Source organism: Mus musculus, chromosome 2 (assembly GCF_000001635.26).
Source record: "Mus musculus strain C57BL/6J chromosome 2, GRCm38.p6 C57BL/6J".
Taxonomy (NCBI): Eukaryota; Metazoa; Chordata; class Mammalia; order Rodentia; family Muridae; genus Mus; species Mus musculus.
The window spans coordinates 126,914,018-126,939,261 of NC_000068.7; the positions used below are offsets into that span (position 1 = coordinate 126,914,018).

General features: G+C 41.5%; 1 protein-coding gene across 8 annotated transcripts in view; it reads right to left on the reverse strand.

The window, feature by feature from the left end:
* Positions 1-19,774, reverse strand: part of Sppl2a (signal peptide peptidase like 2A) — a 43,401-nt gene extending 23,627 nt beyond the window's left edge. For 3 of the 8 annotated variants that reach the window (XM_017319181.2, XM_017319180.2, XM_011239735.3), the window contains exons 1-10: positions 18,930-19,774; positions 13,732-13,851; positions 12,800-12,982; positions 12,271-12,360; positions 11,729-11,862; positions 9,439-9,590; positions 6,301-6,397; positions 5,622-5,723; positions 3,783-3,864; positions 3,194-3,268 (exon numbers count right to left, since the gene is read on the reverse strand). In XM_017319181.2, the coding sequence (XP_017174670.1) occupies positions 3,194-3,268; positions 3,783-3,864; positions 5,622-5,723; positions 6,301-6,397; positions 9,439-9,590; positions 11,729-11,862; positions 12,271-12,360; positions 12,800-12,982; positions 13,732-13,851; positions 18,930-18,995 (1,101 nt within the window). In that variant the 5' untranslated portion in view covers positions 18,996-19,774. Of the gene's footprint in view, positions 1-3,193; positions 3,269-3,782; positions 3,865-5,621; positions 5,724-6,300; positions 6,398-9,438; positions 9,591-11,728; positions 11,863-12,270; positions 12,361-12,799; positions 12,983-13,731; positions 13,867-16,052; positions 16,170-18,929 lie in introns of all 8 variants that reach the window. The other 5 variants (XM_017319183.2, XM_017319182.2, NM_023220.2 and 2 more) reach the window with 4 other exon arrangements.
* Between the last annotated feature and the right edge of the window lie 5,470 nt (positions 19,775-25,244).

Genomic DNA, 25,244 nt, shown 5'->3' on the forward strand with positions numbered 1-25,244 from the left:
TTCCCACAACTATAGAGCCAAATTTGAAAAGATCCAACCTCTTAGAATATCACAACTTTCTTCAGCCTTATTCCCATTCAGGGTCAACCCTGCCTCCTTCCTTTGTTCCAATCAGCACTCTCTTGAGAGGTAGCTCCCTCCCTGTGTCTGCTGAAGTCTTTTCTCTAGGCCAGACAAGGTGTTCACCAACTCATTTTCTCCTGTAACCCTGTCTGCCTGAGGTGACACTTTGAGGCTAAAAATACTCACAGCGCCCTTTCTGTTGTTTTCATGTAGCCCAGGGTGACCCTGGCCTCCTGCTCTGCCTGTCTCTGCAGCCAAGCGCTGGTAGACACCGCACTCTGTGTGAGGTGTCTGCTCTTAAGCTTCAGAGGAAATGAATGCATCGGCAGACCAGGGAGAAGGCATACAGACTGGATTTTGAAAATCATAAAAACCAGGAATGAGCAGAATCTGGCATACATTTGTAGTTACCTACCAAGATAAAGCAGATATCCAGGAGGAAAACAAAGGGGCCAAACTGAGAAGGCAGTAAATGAACACGTATAACAACGAGTGCCAAAGAGCACCTCCAGCTCCATTACTACAACAGATTTGTTAGAAAGCACAGGCCTAAGAAAAATAAATAATGAAAAATGTACTACTCACACAAGAAAGAAGACTCAAAGGCCTTTATCCTTTAAAAGGCCTATACCTTTAAAACGTCATCTAACATTTAACTGATACCAGGTTTAAGATGAAAAAGAAGTAATTTGATACCTGGCTATCATTTCCTGCTATTCTTCCAGTGCATGCTGAGAACTATCTGCTGTGTGAAGACAATGATAAGGATTTTGATTTTCTTTTTTTTGTTTTTGTTTTTGTTTTTGAAACAGGGTTTCTCTATAGCCCTGGCTATCCTGGAACTCACTCTGTAAACTAAACTTGCCCTGAACTCTGCCTCCCAAGTGCTGGGATTCGAGGCAAGTTTAAGATCAACAGTGTTTTCCTTTTATTAACTGCCTCTGGAGTATTCTACAGGGCTGTTTTGTTTTGCACCAAATAAATTACCACTAGCTTGGACAGCTTTGGTTTTGCCTCAGGATCTCACTACGTACCCCTCGCTGGCTGCCTAGAACTCCATTTGTAAACTGGCTGAAAACTGTGGCAATCCTCCTGCCTCTGCCCCTGAATACTACTACAGTTAAAGGCCTGCTCTGTCTGCCTGGCTTGAGAACACGCTTTTTTAAAACCCCCAGCTTCCGTTACAGCTCACACTTGCTGGCTTCATGCTTTTCCCGTTTTCCTTTTGTACCACTGCTGCTCAGTGATGGCTCTGAGTGAAAGAGCTCGCCTTAAGACATGGGCAAGTGCTTGCGAAACAGTCTGGTATGAATACTTTGGGATAGTTTCAAATCTTTATTTCCTAGTTGCAATTTTAGCTCCTCCACAGGTTATATGTTTGTCTTTATGGCTGGCAGCAACTGTCTGCTTTTGCAGTATTTTAATAGATGATATATTGTCTAAAGAAAGGATAAAAGCCCACTGGAGGGGGCTAAGGATGTGGTTTTGTGGTAGTGCTTGGCTAAAATACAAAGGTCCTGGGTTCTACCCTGAGTATAGCACTAACGATAACAAAAGCTAATGGGAAGAAAAACAGTCACCATCAAATATGAAATAGCTAAGAGACACAAAGAATAAAGGGCCGATGTAAAGTTATAAGACAAGGTGCAAAATAAAATGGTAGAGAAAACGGGAGAACTAGACAATAATGAAAAATATGTTCCTGATATGAAAAAGGCCAAGACGGAAAACTGAACAAATAATGAAAGGCAACTGGCTGGCTTGCTCACTCGCTGGCCCACTTACTTGCTCACTTGGCACCTTTCCTCACTTTGTTAGAGGAAAAATGGTGGTAAAATGGGGAATGCATGACTTAGGAGCTTCCAGCCACACAACCAAAGGCAGACAGAATGGACAGAACTGACAGTGAGAATGAGAAGCCCTGGACTAAGCATTTACTGAGGTTAGCCTCACCCTAGCTTCAAGGAGCGGCCTGGATACAGGAGACCTTGTTGGTATAGAAAGATCAAGTTGGGCCTGGCAGTGGTGGTACACCCCTTTAATTCCAGCACTCAGGGGGCAGAGACAGGTGGATCTGTGTGAGTTCAAAGCCAGCTTGGTCTACAGAGTGAGTTCCAGGACAGCCAGGACTGTACAGAGAAAACTCATTTCAAAAAAAAATAATAGTAATAATAGTTTGGTTTTTAAAAAAAAAACAAAAACAAAACAAAACAAAACAACAACAAAAAACAAAGATCAAGTTGAGTTCTTCAGCCAAAGGAATTCTAATGATGTCAAAAGCTGGCATTGCTTCTCGAAGTAGACTGGGACCTAAAGCCCAGGAGGGGCTGCCAGGGTACACAGTACATTCCAGGCCTGCAGAGCTGGCATGCTGATGTTTGCTCTTCTCAGATTAGTTCTCAGAAATGAAGGTATCAATGACACATTCCCCTCCCTCTCTAAACTGTCCACAGTAGACACTGGCTGTAAGAAAGTTTTACTTTTAAAAGGAAAGAAAAATTACAGACATTCTCCCTTTATACTAATCAGAAGTTCCTTATGTCCTCTAAGAAGCAACTGAAAGCTTGTATATTAATATACCCTCTACTGAAAGACCAATTTCAAAGGTAATTTCCTGAAGGAAATTAAAGTTCACTCTGAAATACAAATCTGCAAAATCAACAGTCTATGAAGAGAGTTAGGGTTCCCTTCTTGAGGCTGGCAAGATGGCTCAGCATTAAGAGCACCACTGCTCTGGCAGGGGACCTGGATTCCAATACCCATGATGGGTGGCATCTGAAGGCCTGGAACAACAGTGCCAGGGGAAAGAATGCTCTCTGTGGGCCTCTGTGAGCACCAGGCATGCACGAGGTGAACATGCACACATGCAGGTATTCACTTATACACATGTAAGGAAAGTAAATATTTAAGAAAATATGTCAGGAGCTGCATGTGCAGGGAATGGTGACATACGGCTTTAATCTAGAGGCAGGCGGATCTCTGGGAGTTCAAGGCCAGCCAGCTATACATAGAGAGTTCTCTTCCTGCCAGGGCTATGCTGAGGAGACCCTGTCTCAAGGCAAACAAACAGATTTAAGAAAAAGAGTTCCATCGTTTTGAAGGCTTCGTCGTAAATTTTAAATGGTCATACCTTTGTGATGAAAGGTGTGATGAAGACAAAGAACACATCGTAGATGAGAAGAAGGCCTAGCAGTATCACGCATGACTGTCAGAGAAAAAGGAATTTAAAAGGTCAAACTTCCCACATCTAAACTAGTGCAATAACTGACTTTGCAAATACAAGTGAACATGGAAATGTATATTTGAATGTTATTTTAAAAGGTGTTTCGTGGTTATCACTATGTGTAATTTTATTGCATATGCCATTTAAAAAAATCTTTACTTCCTGCATCCCATTTGCTTAGGATCATCTCTGATTCAAAGAATGTTCTTCCCCAATATTTCATCTCACAAGGTTTTAAGGAATGAGCATGACTGACAGAAACGCTCAGCTGGCCTGGCCTGGGTTAGAACTGAGTGCAAACAAGCAGAACAAGCTTTCTGCAGCCTGCAGAATGGCCTGTAGCTCAAGCTGATGGAAGTTACAAAAGTCATCCGTATATCTGCAACATTTCAAGAGTGTCAATGAAATGAGCTTGTCTTACTATATGCAAATTATACCTCAATCGTATTGTTTTAAAAAGAAAAAAATTACAGCTCTATAAAATAATATATTTTACCATGAAATTGGGTAACTTCATTGTTTTAATTAAGTTGAGACAGAAAGCAATTCCTAAGATATCCTGTAAAATCCAAGCCCACCTAAAAAGAGAGAGAGAGAGAGATCAACCTATTATTTCATTCCATTATCTTCAGATGAAAGTTAAATAAATAGGTCATTATGGTTATGTCATTATGGTTATGGCTATGAATTATCTCCTCATATCCTCTCTGCTCGGCCAGTTACTGTCCCTCAGAGGACTGTCAGATACAAGCACACATTCACCTCAATCTTTGCAGTTTTACATGTCTCCCTCTACACGGACAGCTGCCAATAACATCCTCGTGTTCATATCTAGTCAGGTCGAACACAAGCAAAAACTACACAATTTAATTATTAGAAACTAACATGCAGAACTAGCAACCAATGATAAACCTAATAACTTTGGTAATTATAATAAGATTTCTAGGTAAACGACTTTACTAATAAGTCATTAATCATGTTATGTATTTTTCCAGGTTTCCCTTCCTGCTGTGGTTAAACCTGGGTCGGCCTGACGGCTCAGCAGTAAAGACACCTGTGATCAGGCTGATGCCCTGAGCTCGATTCCTTAGGCCCTCTGGCTGGACGGAGAGAACTGCCTCCAGTGTCCAGAACTGTAGAGTACTGTCCAGTTATGCTGTGGCATGTACACACGTGACACACACACACACACACACAGTTTGAAATCATTTATTTTTTTAATTTTTTTGGGTTTTCGAGGCAGGGTTTCTCTGTGTAGCCCTGGATGTCCTGGAACTCACTTTGTAGACCAGGCTGGTCTCAAATCCAGAAATCCGCCTGCCTCTGTCTCCCAAATGCTGGGATTAAAGGCATGTCCCACCATTGCCCTGCGAAATAATTTTTTTTAAGAGAGAAATGCCCATAACTGTTGCTCTCATGGACAGATATCTTACATAAAGCCCTTTTTCTAATATATAAGGCAAAAAATTCCACACATTCTTTTACATTTTGCTTTGATGGTGGTTGGTTTTGTCAATCTGACACCATCAGAATCATCTAGGAAGAGAACCTCAAAGAGGAGCTGGCTGGGTTGTATTGACTTCTGGGTATATCTGTGAGGCATTTTTGTAACTGGGTTAACCAAGGTGGAAATACCCTGGATGTGGGCAGCGCTGACCCCTGGTTGGTTTCTGAGCTGGACAGATGCAGAGATGAGGCTGAGACAAGAAAGCACCTGTGCGCCCACTTCTCTCTGCGCTCGGCTGTGGATGTGATGTGCCCAGTGGCTTCAAGCTCCTGCCGCCTCGCCTTTTCAGCTATAAAAGACTGGCACCCGGAACTGTGAGCTAAAATGAACCCTTTCACCTTGCCATTGCTTTTTGGCAGGGTATCAGATTGCAGTAACAGAAATGAAAACATGACAGCTTTTTTCATTTAAAAGCCCATTGTGGAAATCAGTGGGGATACCATCTGTTGAAGTTATAAGACACAACACTGCCACACAGCATCACTATGCATATTTTAAGTCTAGGTGTCTAAGGCAGAACCTGATTTCCTTCCCTGCATGAGCTCAAACTCCTAGCCTAAGATCTGTTCATTTGCTGGGTTTGGTGGCCTACGCCTGTAACCTCAGGAGACAGAGTCACTGCAAATTTAAGGCTAGAGTTATAAGTTAGCAACGGGGCTCATACAGAGATCCTGTTAAATAACTTATTCATGAAAAAACAAATTACCTTGTTTTAAAATATGTTCTTGAATAAAAACAAAAAAATCCACAATAATCATAATGAATATGATTCAGGAAAAGATATAACGCTATGCATCCTAAATTTAAAGTAAGTTAGAGTTGTCATACCTATCCTCATTTCGAAATACAGCCCACACAACAGCAACTGAGATGCACAGCCCGGAAAGGAAAATCAGGCTCACTTTAATGTTTTTGCCACAACACAAAATCCTGAAAAAGAAAAAAAAGTTAATTTGTGCTATAGATAAAAAATGTTCCCTTGATACAAAAAAGTGTCAAACATTAACAAAGAGTGGTTGTAATATTAATCTTGTCATGATTTTTACATAAAACCAATGAGGCATAATAACTGCCTCAACAAAACCCTCTGTTGGCGGTGCTTTCCAAGACTGATGGCCACCAGCCACAGATGGCTCCTGAACACTAGACATGTCTCAGGAATTCAGTGTAAAGATCCCAAACACATCTGGGCATGGTGGCACACACCTTTAAGTCCTAGCACTGAGGTAGTGCACACCTTGTTCCTGAACTTAGGAGGCAGAGGCAGACAGATAGATCTCTGTGAGTTCGAGGCCAGCCAGGTCTACAGAGACAGTTCCAGGACAACTAGGCTCCCGAGAAACCCTGTCTCATAAAACAAAACAAACAAAAAAATCCCAAACACATTATTAACTTTAAACTCAGACAGGCATAAATACAATCTTGAATATACAGGCTTAAAGCAACACCTCACTTTTCCTGTACTAAGCTGAAATACTAATTGCATCATAGGCTAACAGATACGTACGTGCACTGTCCACATGGCATCCTATGAATCAATGCAGAAAGACAGTTGTACAGGCTCATTGACGATGCTATGCAGAAAATCGCTATCATAACATACACTAGAAAAGAACAAGACAGATGTTAATTCCTTAGCTCTTTTCATTAGATCATACTTTCTATATAGTAACTATATTGCTATGTGAAGCAGTTGCTAAGGCGCAACCAAGAGTCTTAAAAGAGAATGTGTGGCACTTGTGGTTTTCTTTCCGTTAAACACTACCACGGTTGCTTGATGTGGCTGAAGATGGTTTTATGTTGAAAGTAACAGTTCATTACAAATATGTATAAATACTTAATTTAACTTCAAGAACAGAAGGACTGATGAGCCTCTGTCATATGTGTGTGCTTGTGTGTATGTAGGTGTACACATGTAGGCAGGTATGTGTAGAGACTAGAAGACAAACATGGTATTATTCCTCGGATGTCTTCTTTTTCTTTTGTTTTAATTGTTTGAAACAGAATGAGTCACTGGCCTGGAAGTTCGCCAAGCAGACCACCCCGACTGGCAAGCTCTAGGGATCAACCTGCTTCTACCCAGTGCTAGAATGAAGAGACTGGAGGCAGGGGTGGGCTGGGGCATCCTGCATGGGTCCTACGACTGAACGCTCGTCTCCCTTGCACAGTAAGCACTTCACCAACTGAGCCACTCCTCCTATTCCTCTTCTTGTGCCTCGTGTACTTAAAACTTGCTGCACAGCCAAGAATAACCTTGAAAACCTTCAACTTCTGATCCTTCTCTCAACCTCCGGAGTTCTGGCATCTCAGGTGTGCACCACCACATCGGTCACTTTGACCCCTGGGATTGAACCAGGACTTTGTGTATATTAGGCAAGTACTCTACCAACTGACTTATATTCTCTGAGTGATTAAGAGAATTTTTGGGTAGCCTTGGCGGGTCTAGAGCTTGATGTGTAGGTCAGGCTTGAATTTGTGGAGATCCGTCTGTCTCTGCCTCCCCAGTGCTATGATTAAAAGCATGTGCCACTGGGCCTGGCTTTGGATTAATAAACTACAAATAAGATTCTTTAGAAATGTAATTTAGGGATGAAGACAAATATCTGCCCTGGGTATCAACCAAGCATCTTCCCTATGCTTTCCTATGGAGAATTTATCTATAACAATTTGACCTGTGTTCAAACCAAATCCAGCCAGGCATAGTAGCCACCAGCTCAAGACTAGCTTTGGTTGTACAGAAAGTTACCACTCTAGCCAGAGCCACACAGAATAATGTTGGCTCAAGGAAAAAATTAAAATAGAGCACAAACGAAAAACACTCAAATCCATTCAAAGAAACTTCCTTGTTGCAATGAGATACCAAGGTAGTAAAATTTGATGGGCATTATATACTATCCAGATTTATTTGAAAATTATTTAAAGACATTTTACTACTGTGTTGTTATAAAGAGGGAGGGGTTATTATACCTTACAATATTCCTTTTATGGACGTTCAAGAAAATATTGTGATAGAAATACAAGCTGTAGCCAGGCAGTGGTGGCGCATGCCTTTAATCTTAGTACTTAGGAGGCAGAGGCAGGTGGATTTCTGAGTTCGAGGCCAGCCTGGTCTACAAAGTGAGTTCCAGGACAGCCAGGGCTACACAGAGAAACCCTGTCTCGAAAAACCAAAAAAAAAAAAAAAAAAAAAAAAGAAAAAAGAAAAAAGAAAGAGAAAAAGAAAAAGAAAAAAAGAAAGGAAGAAAGGAAGACAGACAGACAGACAAGCTGTTCCTCCATTTCCAAGGCCTATTTGGTTTCAGCTATGTACACAGGGATGAGGGGTGAGAAACAGGCTGATCTAAACACAGCAAATTTGGGGTGGTTTGGGTCTGGGTACTTGATTCTAACAGGTCAGGTTCATGAGATGCATACCGGATTGTTGTAAGGACTGGATAAGCTAATGTATGTAGTCATGGACACTGCACCAGTTCCTATGATCACTGGCTATGTGTGGAAAGAGGAGCAGTGGACAGACACCCCATGGCCTGTCAACTGGATTTTAGTCTATCCTCTGCCAAGCTGCCTGACCCAGGTTGCCACAGCCTGGCAGGGATTATACTTCCTGAGGCTATTCTGCAGCTTTAGTGCCTTGTCCAATGGTGTGCTGCCACTTCGGAAAGGATTCCACATGAGGAATAACTTTATTGTCACTTAGTTCCAGCTAGTTTTGTTTTAAATGTAAGGAGTTTAGCAGAAAGCATTCCCAAGATCATTGTCAGTTACTTTAAGTATATCTTAAATCTTTAAGTATATCTTAATCGCAAAATGGCAAGGAAACTTCCAGGACAGTCAAGGCTACACAGAGAAAGCCTATTTCCAAACAAACAAAACGATAAAGAAAGCCTTAACAATTTAGTACAATTCTGTCAAGTTATAATATACTAAGAAATAGCAGCCATCTTAGTCATGAAAACTCATTTAGGGTAAACAAAATCTTGCAATATCACACAAAACACTGGCCAATCATAATTTAATTCTATGTTCTGGGATAATTATGAGGTTGAATGATTTTCTTCTCACATCAAAAATTTCCCTTGTAAGCTGGGCACAGTGATGCACACCTTTAGTTCCAGCACTTGGGAGGCAGAAGCAGATCAACATCTGAGTTCAGGGCCAGCCTGGTCTACAAAGCAAGTTTCAGGACAGCCAGAGCATCCATAAGAAACCCTGTCTTGGAAAAAAAAAATTAATTTGTAATTCTCACTAAAAATTGAAATATGCTTTAGGGTAGAATAGCTATCTTTTAAAAATTATTTGTATTTTAAGTATGTGCATATATGTATATATATGTGGGTATGTACATGTATATAAGTGCCTAAGGAAGCCAGAGGCATTGGATCTTGATGGAGCTGGAATTACAGGTGCTTGTGAGCTACTTGGCATGGCGCTAGGAACCAAACTGGGATCCTTCACAAGAGCAGTACATGCTCTTAACAGCTGAGCCATCTCTCCGGTCCCAAAAGTTTAGTTTTTGAGAGAGGGTCTTACTGTGTGGCCTAGGCTGATCTAGAGATTACTATGTATCCCAGGCTGGCCTCAGCCTCTTGAGAAGATATACACAGATATATACTCAAAGCAGCACACATAAAATCCAGTTTCTTACCAAGCCACCTGTAGAAGAAATACAGTAAGACAATCATTATACAGCAGATGACCACGAACACAACAACCGTGAGAGGACTGAATGTTAAGTAATCGTCCTTCTTTTTTCTTGTCTCTCTGTCTTCTGCGTCTTCCACTGACTTCATGTTTTCCCTGTATAAACATGCACAGGAATGCGTCAGCAAGCTTTTACCAAGTACAGTTATTTTTAAAAATCCCTTTCTAACACCAATTGAAGGTTAATCACAAAGGTAATGCAATAATAATGTAATGTAATAAGGACCAGAAAGAAATATTTAATCTGGAAACTGAAACATCCTCTATTGCTACTCTCCAGAGATAATCTGCTATTACACAACTTTGGAACAAGATTTTTTAATGAAAACAAAACTGCTAGAAGAGATGATATTTATCATATTAACACTTTAATGTTTACCAATGTTTATACAACCAAGTTGGAAGAACTATTTATGTTGACATAATTAAGTTTTTTGTTTTTTTGGTTTTTCTTTTTTGAGACAGGGTTTCTCTGTATAGCCCTGGCTGCCCTGGAACTCACTTTGTAGACCAGGCTGGCCTTGAACTCAGAAATCTACCTGCCTCTGCCTCCCAAGTGCTGGGATTAAAGGCGTGCCATAGTTAAGTTTTAAGATATAAACTTACAAGCAACATTATCCATCTTCATACAATAAAGCATTTCTAAAATTAGTTTCTCTCAAATATAAACATGAAATTCTCTTACGAGCAAACTCAGTATTTACTATATGTCTACTCTGTGCTCATTAATGTATTTGGAAGAATTTTTTTTAATTATCAGATACAGTCCTGTCCTACCTTTCTTACTTCCTATGAATTCTCCCAGCAAGAGTCACCTCATTGAGTAGTCTCTGCTGTCAGCCTCATTGCCTCTTCGCAGTTACACGGAACCCACTCTGTGCTCCCTGTCCTAATTCTTCTCTCTGTCCACTTAAACTTCCTGTCATGCATTTTCTGGCCTGGATCATTAAGTCTGGGCTAAATAAAGCATCTGCATATTTGAAACTGCTCAGCGACACCAACGAGACAGCGACTAGACAGCGACATCCTCACTAGAACTCTAGATCAGGATGCCAAGGCCTTAACACAAGTGTTACTAATGCGGTACCTAAGTGGGGAAAGGTGCCAACCATTGGTATCTGCCATTGTAAGTAAATTTTTTAAATGTACAGTAATACACATTAAAGTCATAATAACCCACATATTCATATTCCATGTATTAAGAAGCACAAGGCACCCTCCCTCCCGACTCTTCTGAGACATAGCCTTGTGATGTAGCAGAAGCTGGACCTAAACTTAATATGTAACCCAGGGCACTTTCAAACTCGTGGTCCTCCTGAGTATGGGTTGCAGGTGTGTACACCACATAAAGCACTTCACGGGGCAAAGGGGGGCTGCATTAGGCAGGGTCATAAGTAGCCCAGGGTGGCCTAGAACTCCATATGTAGTGAAGGGTGACCTCCACCTTTCATGTGCTGTGATTACAGGTATGAATCACATGTAGCCTTCATAAACAGTCTCTTGAAAGAGAACCAACTACCAGGTTTATGCACTAAATACTACCAATAATTGTATTCTTTTGGGAGTGCAGTGGTTCAAACAACAAGGCAAAAAAAGTTGTTCAAAATACTAGATGAAAGCTCCACCACTGAGCTGTATTCCCAGCTCCTGCTTTGAAACTTCTCTCCTCTCTCTCTCTCTCTCTCTCTCTCTCTCTCTCTCTCTCTCTCTCTCTCTCTGTGTGTGTGTGTGTGTGTGTGTGTGTGTGTGTGTCTGCCAGAACACATGGATGGATGGATGGATGGATGGATGGATGGATGGATGGAAGACAGCCTCAGGCGTCACCCTTGATCCTTGGCTTCTACTGTAGACAGGTCCACCTGTCCTTCAGCTTCCACAGACTCCTGCCTCTGACTCCCACGGGCCGCAGGAGCACTTGGATGCCAGACAGACACCAGCTGTGTCCAGCTCTAAATGGGCTCTAGGACTTTGCACTCAGGTCCTCACACTTGTTGGGTGAACACTTTATCCACTGAGATACCTCACCAGCCTCCATGAGCATCTGATAAGTGTTTCCCTATCAACAAATAATTTAGGTGCCTACAACTTTCCTATTTTTTTAAAAAGAAATCCCAATGGCAGTCACTATATGCCGAGGTCAGAAAAAAATTAAATATTTTTGTTATTAGGATTATCATGAAACATTATTTAAAAACCATTTATCAGGAAGCCATAAAAAGTTTAATTAAACTTACAATTCAATAAGTCCACTCCAGTATCCTCCTAAGGCCACAGTGAACACAGCAATTACAAAAATAACCACCAGAGTATAGTCAAAGTTAGGCCAGGATGGGGAATACATTTTCACGGTAATGTCATCTCCAAGAGTCTAAAGGGCAAAGGGACAGTTAAACACAGGAATGAATCTCCTCTACTGGAGTACAGCAGCAGCACTGACATTTCGTGCTAGGGTGAACACTTCATCACATAGCTAAGACAGTACAACTGAAGCCATATGTGGCTCCTCAAGCTTCCTGTTAGCAAATGGAGAATGAATAGTAGTCAAAACCAAGTATAGTAATTGGAGCCTGGAGGTGGCGCACACTTTTAATCCCAGCACTCGGAAGGCAGAGGCAGGAGGATCTCTGAGTTTAAGGCCAGCTTGGCCTACAGAGCAAGTTCCAGGTCAGTCAGGGCTACACAGAGAAACCTCGTCTCAAAACAAACAAAAAAGCATAGTGATTAAATGTAAACAACTGTAACATTATAAACATATAACATGCAATGATTACCTTACCTCTTTCATGTCTTTGAAGTCTTTTTGGGTTATAACTGCAATTAGTACAGTCACATTTTGAAATGTAGATTTGTTCCTTGAGGAAGGAATCTAAAAGAAAAAATATGAAGTATGATTATTTACAGAATAAAAACATATATGCTACTATACTAAGTGCAAATATTATTAAACTATAAAAGCAAAGCTTCATTATTCTTTCTTAATAATAATATATAAGTTCTCAAAACGAAATACTTTTAACATGAATTTCAACTGATACATACTACATATGACACTGTACAGTATAAACACTATATAAACATATATACATATTTGTTTCCAACCAAGTCATCTCAACTCTACAAATACAGCAAAAATATTACAACTTTACAATTAGAATGTTTTATTAATAAATCTAGAATGTATATTAATAAAAATTAATCTACAAGATTATTAAAACTTCAGCTCCTAGAATGCACAGGAGAGTTAACGGATCCCTGGGAGACTGACATTATAGGCGCAATAGAAGTTACTCTGCTTTGGGACTTACTAGGACACTGTTGTTGGCAATCAGCAATGCTGCAGCACCACCTTCCTGTGCAATTCTGGCTTTTTCAAGAAAATGGCAGGGTCCCCAGTGCACCACCACTGCCTTGTTCCTTATGCCATCAGGAGGAATATCAGAAAGGTGGCACAGTGCTGTGCCCGTCAGATTCATCAAGCTCAGAGAAGTCTGAAAAGAAGAAGTGTTTTTGATAAGACAGACACCTCATTTTACCCAACAGTACTCAGCGATGAGACCCCGACACTGCTTCTGAGGGGCTGGGCGTAGCTCAGGGGAACAGCATGTACTTATGCCTGAGTTAACAAAAACAACTTTATGACAAGCAACAAGGACTAGAGGTGCAAATTCTAAAATTCCCTCAGTCTGGGCTGCAGAGATGACTCAGCAGTTTAGAATATTGGTTGCCCTTCTAGAGACCCAGGTTCAATTCCCAGCTCCCACATGTCAGCTCCCAACCATCGGAAACTCCAGGCATCTGGCATCCTCTTATGGTCTCTGTAGGCACCAGGAATGCATGTGGTATGGAGACACACATGCAGATAAAACACCTACACACATAAAGAAAAAACAAATAAAAAAAACTTCCCTCAATGGAGCCCAGGACAGTGGCACACACCTTTAACGCTAGCACTCTAGAAGCAGAGACCTCTAAGCAGACCTCTAGACTCTGCGGCCAGCCTGGCTGACATTGTGAGTTCCAGGCTAGTCAAGTCTAGTGTGACTTGTCTCACTAAAACAAACAAACAAAAATTCCCCAAGTCATTCCTTTCATCTCTTTTACAGAAAAAAAAAGACTTGACCAAAGTCAATGAAGTATTTATTAATCACCAAATATCATAATTGATCCATATCCTAAACGTTATTACCCATATTCAACAGTTATTATTATGAATAATTATGATTTGTTATTTACTTACTGCATTTTCTAGGGAACTTGGAAGTCGTGTCCAGTTGTTGTTATAATACATGCAGTAGTCCTTGGAAAGTGAAGACACGCCATTTGTAGACGCATGCAGAATGGCTTCCTGAGCAGCTGCCTAAGATACAAACAACTTTCATGGTAGTAGTCATAATTAGGCTTGCAGGCAACTAAAGATTTTAATAAAACTATTTATATTCAGAGTTGATCACTCTTCCTAAGGAGAGCAAGTCCTTCAATGAGTTTATTTAATTCGATGAGGAATAGTGAAACTATACACACTTGTCTAAACTCATTCTTTGGGGAAAATGGGTCCTTTTCCTACAGGATTAACCATGGCCCCAGTTTTAAGGGCCACATCCCTGAGAGGATTCTTGCTGTGATGTAACAATGCCTGTCCGCCCTCTCAGTTTGACACTTTCCTCCTCTTTTATGAGTGATGACTTCACTGTGCACATTCATTCAGCAAGAGGTACTCAAAACCTCTCTGCTTGTCTCACTGTCAATTCTTTTTTTTTTCTTCCCACTGTCAATTCTTGACTAGTTCTTTTACCTAGGATTAAAGAGATCTGAGATTACTTCTAAGTGATATCTGTATAAGATAACCACCTGGAATTTAAAAGCATTTTCACTCAAGTCTTCAAGAGCTTCAACTGCCTGTCCAAATACACCAATGCAGAGTTTAAGATAAAAACAGGCAGGGGTGGGGAGTGGTGCTCGCCTTCGATGTCAGCACTTAGGAGGCTGATGTAAGCTGATCTTTATGAGTTTAAGGCCAGCCTGGTCTACAGATCGAATTCTAGGACAGCCTGGACTACACAAATTTCTTTTTTTGAAACCCTGTCTCAAAACAAAATAACAAAAAATTGCCAAGTATGGTCCACATGCCTACAATCCCAGCGGTCAGGGAAAATCAGAGGCAAGTGGATCTTTGCGAGTTCTAGGACTGCCAGGGTTACATAGCGCGACCCTGTGTCTAAATAATCATAAATAAGTACGTGAATAAAGGAGATAGCTCAGTTGATAACAGCACTTGTTTATCAAGGCTGACCAAGTTCCATTCTCCACCCACAGGAACATTATTGAGCTAAAAATTTTCAGAATGTACTAACTGATAGTCACTGACCCTCTGGAAAGTCCCAGGTAGAGTTCAAATGTTTGTCATGCTTGCTAGCCAATAGATTTGAAATTCAATATGGTTAGCCAATAAGTTTGAACTGTAACCTTGCTGATGTAACCTAAAAAGTATAAAAACAGCTTGTAATAGCCATTCGGAGTCACCTTTTCATCACTCTCCTCAAGGGACTGACTGAAGGTCTACCCCAACACGCCAGAAAATAAACCTCTTGCTTTTGCATCAATCTGCATCTCAGTGTCTTACTTGGGGGCATCTCGAAGTAAAGACCACAGACCCATATTGGGAGGAAGAGAAATACTCCTCACAAGTTGTCCTCAGATCACAACACAAACGTATGCCCCCCCAATAAATAAATAATAAAAATAACCTTAATAACTTTTATAAGTATTTTAACTAAAATACTTTTCTTGTCTTCCTTCCTATGCCTAGAAAGATAAGGAAACAGTAAAAGGTGACAGAGAAAGATACACAAAAGTGAAAGGTGGGAGACATGCAGACATCCTCAATCGTTCAGAATACTGCTCCCTCCTTCAATAGGGGTTCTTCCCATCTTCTCTGTGAACAAACCTATCTCTAAATAAACAAAGAAGAACATGTCCATTGCAAACCTGAGCTTTGGTAGGGTGTGGGGAAGTATGCTCATAGGACTTTTAATTTGTATAGAACACAGAACTTAGTTCTCTTTGCAATTTAATACAGTGAACATTAAATTGGGTATTCAAAAAAAAGAGATGTTTCCCTACAATAACAATCTTTTTTTAAAAAAGATTTATTTATTTATTTATTTATTTATTTATTTATTATATATAAGTACACTGTAGCTGTCCTCAGACACCTCAGAAGAGGGCATCAGATCTCATTATGGATGGTTGTGAGCCACCATGTGGTTGCCGGGATTTGAATTCAGGACCTTCGGAAGAGCAGTCAGTGCTCTTAATCACTGAGCCATCTCTCCAGCCCCCTACAATAACAATGTTAATGTTAGAAAATAATTATTTAAAAAAATCTGTTGTGCTATTTGGTGGATATTTTTCTTTGTTTTCAGATATGAGCTCAAATGTACGACTTTTTTTCTTTTTCTTTTTCCTATTTTAAGCATACTGTTGTTTCTAAGAACAGTAGGTTTGCTTCCAACATCTCGCCTGCCAGTATATCTACAAAATGACCCATAAGCAACCTACAGGAGTCCAAGTTGTCAACCACCATTCTGACCATGCCTTCATCCCTCCTTTCTTGAGAAAGCAGCGGAGTCACGTGACACTTGGCTTTACGTTGTGCTGAGATTGTCCTTCCCTGAACTAGTAAATGTTTAAATTAGTATCACCTGGAATTGTTGTATTATACCATCAATAGCTGTTTAAAAGGAACCAAATATTTCCAGTTTAAAAAATAAAAAATAAAAAGAACACAAGATCCAGGGAAATGGGTCAGCAGTGAAAACACAAGCAGCCACAACTAACAGTATGCTGAGAAATATGGTACTGCAGAGGTAGGTTGTTGCTTATGACAGATTATAGCTGATGATATGGTTCATAAGCCTTTGACATTAGTGTGTAGGAGAAGTTTGGAGGTTTGGAGGAGCAGTCTAGAGAAAGCCTACCATGCTATAAAAAGAGCTTATCAAGGCCATTCTGGGGAGAGAACAGAATAGCGGGATGCTGCCCTCAATGCAGATAGTAAAAAAGCAGGCTCATGAATTTGCAGACGGAATGATGACTCTATCTGGAATTAGGCTAAATGCACCATGCTGTACCATTCTGGTAAAGAACTTGTCTTCATTTTGTCCAAACTCTGACCCTGTGGGAAGCTGAGTTTAAAGGACTGAAAGAGGCAATGTCCGGGTAGCACATTGTTCAGATTATCTCACACAGGTATTAATAGATATTTGTAGTTAAGATTTATGCTAAGAATCAAAAGCAAAGCCACTACAAAAATATTTGGAAATCTTATAGTTTGTTCAGAAAAGGGACATGTTTAAAGTCGCAACCAAGGGAACCTATTACCAACTTTCCAAACCTTAAAAACAAAACAAACAAACAACAACAAGACTCTTATTCCTCAGCTGGCTAGGGATTTAGCTCAGTCGAGCACTCGCCTACCATTTATGAAGCCATTTGAGCACGGTGGTTCATGCCTACAATCCCCACGCTACAGTCAGACAGTCAGACTCACTGTTATTCTTGGGGAGCTCAAGGGCAGCCAGTTTCAGACCCTGTTTGGGGGAGGCCAAGTACTTCAGGGACCATACCTAAAACAAGCTTGCTAAATAGGTCAGTGGTGGCACAAGCCTTTAAGCTCGGCTCTTAGAGGAGGCAGAGGCAGGGGGATCTCTGTGTGTTTGAAGTCAGCCTGGTCTACAGAGTGAGTTCCAGGACAGCCAGGGCTACAGAGAAAAAAAAAGTCTGAAGAAAGAATTAAGACAACAACAAAAATAGCATGCTACATAGGTAGCCGTCATTACCCTTGTATCCATGACATCCATCATTACCCAGGTATCTTCTGAGCTCTTTAATAGCAACCACAGTGTGGACTTAACACTTTGTATGTTCTGTTTGGTTTGGTTTGTTTTCTTGAGACAAGATTTCTCTCTGTAGGCTGTCCTGGAACTCTCTGTAGACCAAACCGGCTCCAAACTCAAGAGATCCACAGACCTCAGCTTCCTGAGTGCCCAAAAAATGTGGGTTTATCAAGAGTAGATGTATTACTGTGCTAAATATTGATTTACCTTGAGAAAAATTAGTGGAGCTATGGTATAAGTACGTAAACATTATTTCGTATTAATCATCTTAAGTTCCCTGAAATGAGTTAAGCTTGACAGCTAAGCTAGAGGGCCGAGACATTTACATATCCTGTGAGTTTTCTTTGGACCTAAATGACACTTGTCTGGTTATTCAGTTCCTGCTTTAAAGATACAAAGTAAAGCTACTGTGCTGTCATTCTCTCCTCAAAATACTTTTTGAATGGGTTCTCTCCGAATGCTGTCCAGCAAAGTTCCTAGAACGCCAAAGGCTACCTTAAAAAAAAAAAAAAAAAAAAAACTGTTTGGGGCTTAAACCTTCTCCATGACCTTTTCAAGCCCAGAGTGACAAAGCAGTCTTTCAGAGAAGTGATGGTTTTTAAGTAATAACTACATACACAGTTTACACAACAGTGTGCAAACAATACCGATACAAATTTCCCAACATCAAATGTCAGAAAAGAAAGTGAACAGAAACAAAATCTAAAACACTGAGAGTTAGCTTCTTGGTCACACATTGGAGCTCAAATTACTTTGATCCCGAATTTTAAAACATTATTTCAGCAAATATGGGTATGTGAGCGCATATTTGTTATTTTTTTCTCAACCAGACTTTGACCCTTTTAGACGTCAAACTATTCAAACCTCTCATTTCCCCTTTAAAGGTATTTTAAAGTATACCTATATGAAAACAAAAGCATAATACAAATCCCATAGTATAATCACATGTACCTTACATAGAAGGCACTATCTGGGAGTGAAAGGAAAGTATATAGATATTCATATGGCTATAGAGAGAAATGTATGTGAGCGCAGTCAACAAAAGAGCAGGCCAGAACGCTAACACCTGGAACCCTGTTCACACCGGCCCCTCCATCCGCCTTTTTCTAGGCAAAAGGCAGCAGTAAGATTGGGCTACACAGAGAAGCACAGAAGTGAATTCTTTGAATTAAGAAGAAAAGATGCCAGCACAGTGAAAAATTATAGAGAGGGCTCCAGGACCAAGGAGGAGGAAGCTCCCCACCCACTCCTACCCCCGCCCGCGGGTTTCTCCCAGGGGTTGGGCATTTCGCTGGATTTCGGGGGCTGGGGGCGGGTGAGGAATGCTGGGACTCAAGGACGAAGGCAGTTAACCGGGCCCGGGCAGTGGGAGAATGGGAAGCCAGGGTAGAAGGAGAGGAAGGGGGAGGTAGGGAAGGAGGAGGGATGAGGGAAATCCGGAGGAGGTTAGAGGGAAAGGAAGGGATGGAGGGGGAGGGGGAGGAAGCGGGAGGAAGGGGAGGGAAAAGCGGAGGGGAGGGGAGGGGAGTGCGGCTCTCACCAGTCCGAGCAGGCAGCTCCAGAGCAGGGCAGCCGCGGGAGCGTGCAGCGAGTGCAGCAGCCCCATCCCACGGGCGGGCAGCTAGGCTCAGGCTGCGCTGGCGGCACCCGGACCTCTAGGGTGCAGCCCCGACTTCCTCTTCCGGTCCCTCCCGCGAAACGCTAGGCCGGGACTCTGTGGGTACTGTCAGCTCCTGGCAGAGCCGTTTTAGCTGCGTAAATCCTGGGTTCTCGTTCGGTTCCCCCTAACTGCGGCCGCCGCCCATTCCAAGCCACTGGAGCTTCGGGTTTCAGTTTCCTTTCTGGCCTCTGCCACGTAGCCTCGGGGCGATCTTCGTAAATACGGAACCCAGACGAGGCTCCTCTCCACACTTGGCAGCACAAATCAAAACTCTTCCTCTGCTGCTAAGTTTACGTCACCTCACCCTGTTTTCTCTGTCCTTGGTTTCTCTACTTTCCCACCCGTTAAGATCCACAGACCCTCCAGGCGGGCAGTCTCTGGGGAATACACTCTTGGTGTTCCCTTATCACTTACTTAACACTTCCTCCCTAAAGAGGGTTTCCTAGTACACTTCATCTTAAGTACCCCTTAATTCACTTTCATGCTATGATTTATTTGTAACCTTCATAGCTTTTTTTTTCTTTTTGTTATTTATTTATTTATTTATTTATTGCTGTTGTTGTTCTTGCTTTCTTTGGAAACATCCTCGACTAGTACTGAACTCACTTTGAAGATGATGGCCTAGAACTCAGAGATCTTCCTGTATCATAGGCATAAGTCACCATGCCTGAGGTTTTGGGGGTCCCTCCCCCCATTTTCTTATACTCATCTATGTATCTCCCATGCTGCTATCCAGTTAATGGAAGGATCCCTCTTTGCTCTGTTGACTGCTGTGTCCTTACACACAGAATATCCAGTGTATACTAGGTTGTCAAATATTTGTTGGATGACTATTTAATACCAAACACTGAATAGGACAGTGTTCCTGTTATCCTAAAGGAGGGACACAGCAAGGACTACAGATGTGTGAGCAAACACTGTTACAAAGCAACCTTTCACAAGGAACTCCACAAGGATCCAAGGGAGGTAAAAATAGGGCACCAGGAAGAGAAAAAAAAAAAAAAAAAAAAAAAAAAAACACCAGCCCTAGCTGAGTATAACTGACTATTACCTTCTGTGCAAGTTAATTTCAGCTAGGCAAAGAGGAAGGAAGCATTAGTCTGAAAGCCAAGGGAGGCAACTACAGAACTACAGAACTACAGAACTGGACCTTGGCTGAAGTTAGGAGAGGGGGAGAGTGAGAAGAGGCAGAGGGTGAAATAGTTGCACAGCTTGGAACTTGAGACTTCCTCATTGGCATCTTCCTGGGGGAATTCCTGAAGGAAGCTCTCCCACAGTTCTGCGTGGGTTTTTTCTGTAGTTGTCTGTCCCCTGGCTTCCCCCTCTGGTCCAGTTTCAATCTATTTGTAACCCTACCAGCTGTAAGAACCCCCTAGACAGAAACTGCCTGTCAAGCATTGTTGCATTTACTCTCAGCCACTTTTAGAATCCTTCTAGGACACTGATGTTTAAGCTAATCTCCCCTTTCCACTGGGATCCTAGATACTTGCTCATCTGATGAGAGCAATATATCTGGATTTTAAAAACATTTCCAGATTTAATATACAGCCAAGCTTAAAAACCTTTCATTATTTAGTGTTTCAGAGTGCTGGCCTGGACCACGGCTCCTGACTGCAGTTTCAGCATCACCATCCAAACCTATTGAATCCGAGAATCAGAGAATGAGCATTCCAGAGACCTCATACTGCTACCTCAGTTTAGCTCAAATAAATCTTACTCCTGACCTTCTAAGTTGTCTCAGGGGAACATTTATACTCTTAAGAGCTTCTTGTTGGATGAGAATTCCTAAAATAGGACACGAAAAAAGGAAAAACTATACAACAATAAAATCAAATTCACTTCACCAAAATAAAAACCTCTGTTCTTTGGAAGATATGTTTTTTAAATATTTATTTGTGTGTGTACTTTCATAGACACCTACATGAGCTTATGTCTACTATGTGTGTGCAGGTGTCTACAGAGATCAAAAGAGGACACCAGATCCCAGAACTGGAGTTCTAGGTAATTATTGATTATAAGCAGCCATGTGGATGCTGGGTATTGACCCCAGGTCCATCTCCTGAAGAGCAGCCAGTGCTCTTAACCACTGAGCCATCTCTCCATCCCCTGGAAGATATTCTTAAAGGAATAAAGACCACTGTAGACTGGGAGAAGACAATCATAAAGCATCTATATATAAACAAACACACACACACACATATATAAACATATATGTATTTATATGTTCATATATATATATATATATACAGATATATAAAGAACTCTTATTATTCAACAAAAAGACCAAAAACTGGAAAAGGAGTGCACAAATTCCATGGACCTACAAGAATGGATGGAATGAAAATTATGTTGCCAAACATCGGTTACAATGTGGAGGAGCCAGAATTCTGGTGGCGATGTAAAGTAGCGCAACCAGTTTCACACACGGGCTTTTCTTGTCTAGTTAATCATACCCTACTGTACAACACAACCATTCCTTTTTTAGTGATGGACCTAAGAGAAATGAAAGCAAATGTTTGTGAAGACAGGTCCACGAAGGTCTAAGTGGCCCTGTGATGATCCCAAACTATAAGCAACCTGCTGTGGGTTGGATGTAATTTGTCCCTGCAAGGTTCATGTGCTTGAAGGTTTGGTCCTCAATGGCTAGGGTTGAGATGACAATATCTGCAAGAGGAGGCACCTGTAATGTCTGCTATGCTCATCCATGAGGTCATTGGCCGAATTCCTTCTTTTGTAAAGGCTGAATCAATTCCATTGTGTGTATCATAGTTCAAAATCCATTGTTTCTCTTTGTTCAACTATATACACAATACATAAGTGTGTATAATATGTATATATGTATGAATAATTTTAAATCCAGGTTCCAAATATGTCTTTCTGCATCTGGCTTATTTCACTTAATATAATGATTTCCAATTGCATCCATTTGGCAGTAAATGGATAATTTTATAATGCAAAAAATTTCCATCGTGTATATGCATCATACTTTTTTTTTTTTTTTTTTTTTTTTTTGGGTTTTCGAGACAGGGTTTCTCTGTATGGCCTTGGCTGTCCTGGAACTCACTTTGTAGACCAGGCTGGCTACAAAATAACTTTAAAAGTCCCACAGTCTTTACATATTAAAAGTTCAATCCTTTTAAAATATCCAGTATCCTTTAAAATTCAAAGTACTTTAAAATTCAAAGTCTCTTAACTGTGGGCTTCACTAAAAAATTTCCTTTAAGAGGAAAAAATATCAGGGCACAGTCACAATCAAAAGCAATATCAATCTCCAACCGTCCAATGTCTGGGATCCAACTCAGGATCTTCTGGGCTCCTCCAAGGGCTTGGGTCACTTCTCCAGCCATGCCCTTTGTAGCACACGCGTTGTCCTCTAGGCTCCAGATGCCTGTACTCCACTGCTGCTGCTGCTCTTGGTGGTCATCTCATGGTACTGACATCTCCAAAACACTGCATGACCCCTTCAGTCCTGGGCCATCAATTGCAACTGAGGCTGTACCTTCACCAATGGCCTTCCATGGCCTCTCACAGTGCTGAGCCTCAGCTGCTCTGCATGACCACTTCATGCCTTCAAAACCAGTACCACCTGGGTAACTCTTACACATTATTAAGTCCATCCACAGCACAAGGTACAACCTTGGCTATCTCTGGGACACAGCCTCTGTGGTCTCAGAAAACACTTCCCAGAAGATTTCACCTCAGTGACACTGGTCTCTTCTTAATCACCAGTAATTTCTTAGCTCCAGCTAACCAGCATCAATAGTCCCAGTAATGCAAAGGTTTTACTTTAGTAGTTCTAGTATCTTGTTAATCACAGCTGATTCTTCAGCCCCAGCTAACCAGAACCACAGAATCTTCACAATCCAAAATAGCAATGGCCCTGAAAAGAGTCTTTAATTTTCCCTCTGAAATCTCACAAGCCAGGCCTCCATTTTTCTGCACTGTTCTCAACATTATCTTCCAAGCTCCTACACAGTATCTCACAGAGTTCTTAACAGCAAATGGATCTTCTGGCCCAAAGTTCCAAAGTCTTTCCACAGTCCTCCCCAAAACATGGTCAGGTTGTCACAGGAATACCCCACTATGCTGGTACCAATTTGTCTTAGTCGGGGTTTCTATTCCTGCACAATCATCATGACCAAGAAGCAAGTTGGGGAGGAAAGGGTTTATTCAGCTTACACTTCCATACTGCTGTTCATCACCAAAGGAAGTCAGGACTAGAACTCAAGCAGGTCAGGAAGCAGGAGCTGATGCAGAGGCCATGGAGGGATGTTCTTTACTGGCATGCTTCAGAAATCCACCTGCCTCTGCCTCCCGAGTGCTGGGATTAAAGGCGTGCGCCACCACGCCCGGCTGCATCATACATTCTTTATCTGTTCTTCCTTTGGTGAACATTTCCTGGCTGTTAGTGGTATGTTAACTTAGACTCCCTTGGGCATATACCCCAGTGTGGGACACCTAGATGGTATGATAGACCTACTTTCAGTTATTGAGTAACATCACCCCTGACTTTAATGGTGGTTATACAAACTTACATTCCTACCCATAATAAATACTGAATCCTCTGCCCCCACGCCCAGGATGTGTTATTGTTTGTTTTCTTGATGGCAGCCATCTGACTGGGGTGAAACAGAGCCTCTGAGCCTCATTCTGTGACTCTGGCTGTCCTGGAACTCACTTTGTAGACCAGACTAGTTTGAACTCACAAAGGTCTACCTGCCTCTGTCTCCTGGGTTCTGGAATTAAAGGCATGCACCTCTACACCTGGCTGAAAGAATCTCAAAGACGTTTTGGGATGTTCAGCACTTTCAAGTATCAGGTGGACTGTTTGCTTCTTTAGTTTAGCCATTCATTGTATAATCTGTCTTCTTAGTATTTAATTTTTACAGTTCTTTATATATCCTGGATATTAATTCTCTGTGTGATGTATAGTTGGCAAAGACTTTTTCCCCCGGTCTATTGGGTCTATAGTATAGGCTGACTACTCACTAGTGGCTGTTTCTTAAATTCCTGTAATCCCTCTAGTCAATTCTTCAGATTATATCCTGTGTTACAGAGTCCTATCCAGAAAATTCATGCCTATGCTGTTACAGATATCTTGGTTGTTTCCAGGTCATGGCTATTGAGAATAATGCTTCAGTGAAAAATGGGAGTCCAAACATCTCTTTGATACGCTGATTTCAACTTGGCTATATGCCCAGCATGGGATTGCTGAATCTCCCCAATTGCACTCTGGTGACTGTGTTGTTGGGGTTGTATATGCATGTGTGCGTGCGTGTCTTCATCGCTGAATACAACTTTCGTGAGACAAGGCAAAGCATCAATGGTTTCAGTGATTATTTAGTACTCAGACCCAGTCATTATCTTGCTGCCTGGTGAAATAACAACGCAGAGCTTCCCAGCACTCCTTTGTGGCAGAGCTTGTCTGGCTTTGGTCAAGTACTTTCCTCTCTGACACTTGTCTGTGAGGCATCAATCCTCCCTGAGCTGAGCACATGACTGGGATGCTTCATAGTTCACAGGCATGACCAGACATGACCACAAGCTGCCAACGGCGCTTTTGTCCCTGTGAGCTCAGTTTTCTTGCTCACACAGATTCATTGCTCCCTGGACAGAGCTATCTTCTTCCCTTGGGAATTATATCAATGAAATAGTCACAAAGAATCCTAAAAAGAAGCATTCAATAGACAGGAAGGAGCAAGATGCTTCTCGTGCCTCATAGGTAAAAGTAGCAGGGTACCCAAGGTGGCAGGACAGGTTCGGTATTCCTTCACCCCTGCCTAGGAACCTTAGTTGGTTGGGTTTGTTTAAGCTTTTTAATTTATGCATATGTATATGAGTCTATCATTGCATGCCATTTGTGTGGGCGTCCAGGGACACCAGAAAAAGGTGTCCCATCCCCTAGGGCTGAAGTTACAAACACTTAGTTGTGAGTGTCCCAAAACAGGAATTTAACTCTTAACCACTGAGCCATCTCTCCAGTCTTTGCTTAGGAATCTTTACACTCTTAACAAAAAAAAAAAAAAAAAAAAAAAAAAACCCTCTCTGCCCGCTTTAAGGCATAGGATTAAATATATATATATCAAGCTGTTTCCCAACTTGTCATGAAGCCAGGAATAACCTTGAACTTAAGATCCTCCCTCCCGTCTCTTGAGTACTGAGATTTCTGGATAGCAGGAGCCCTGTCACCAGGTT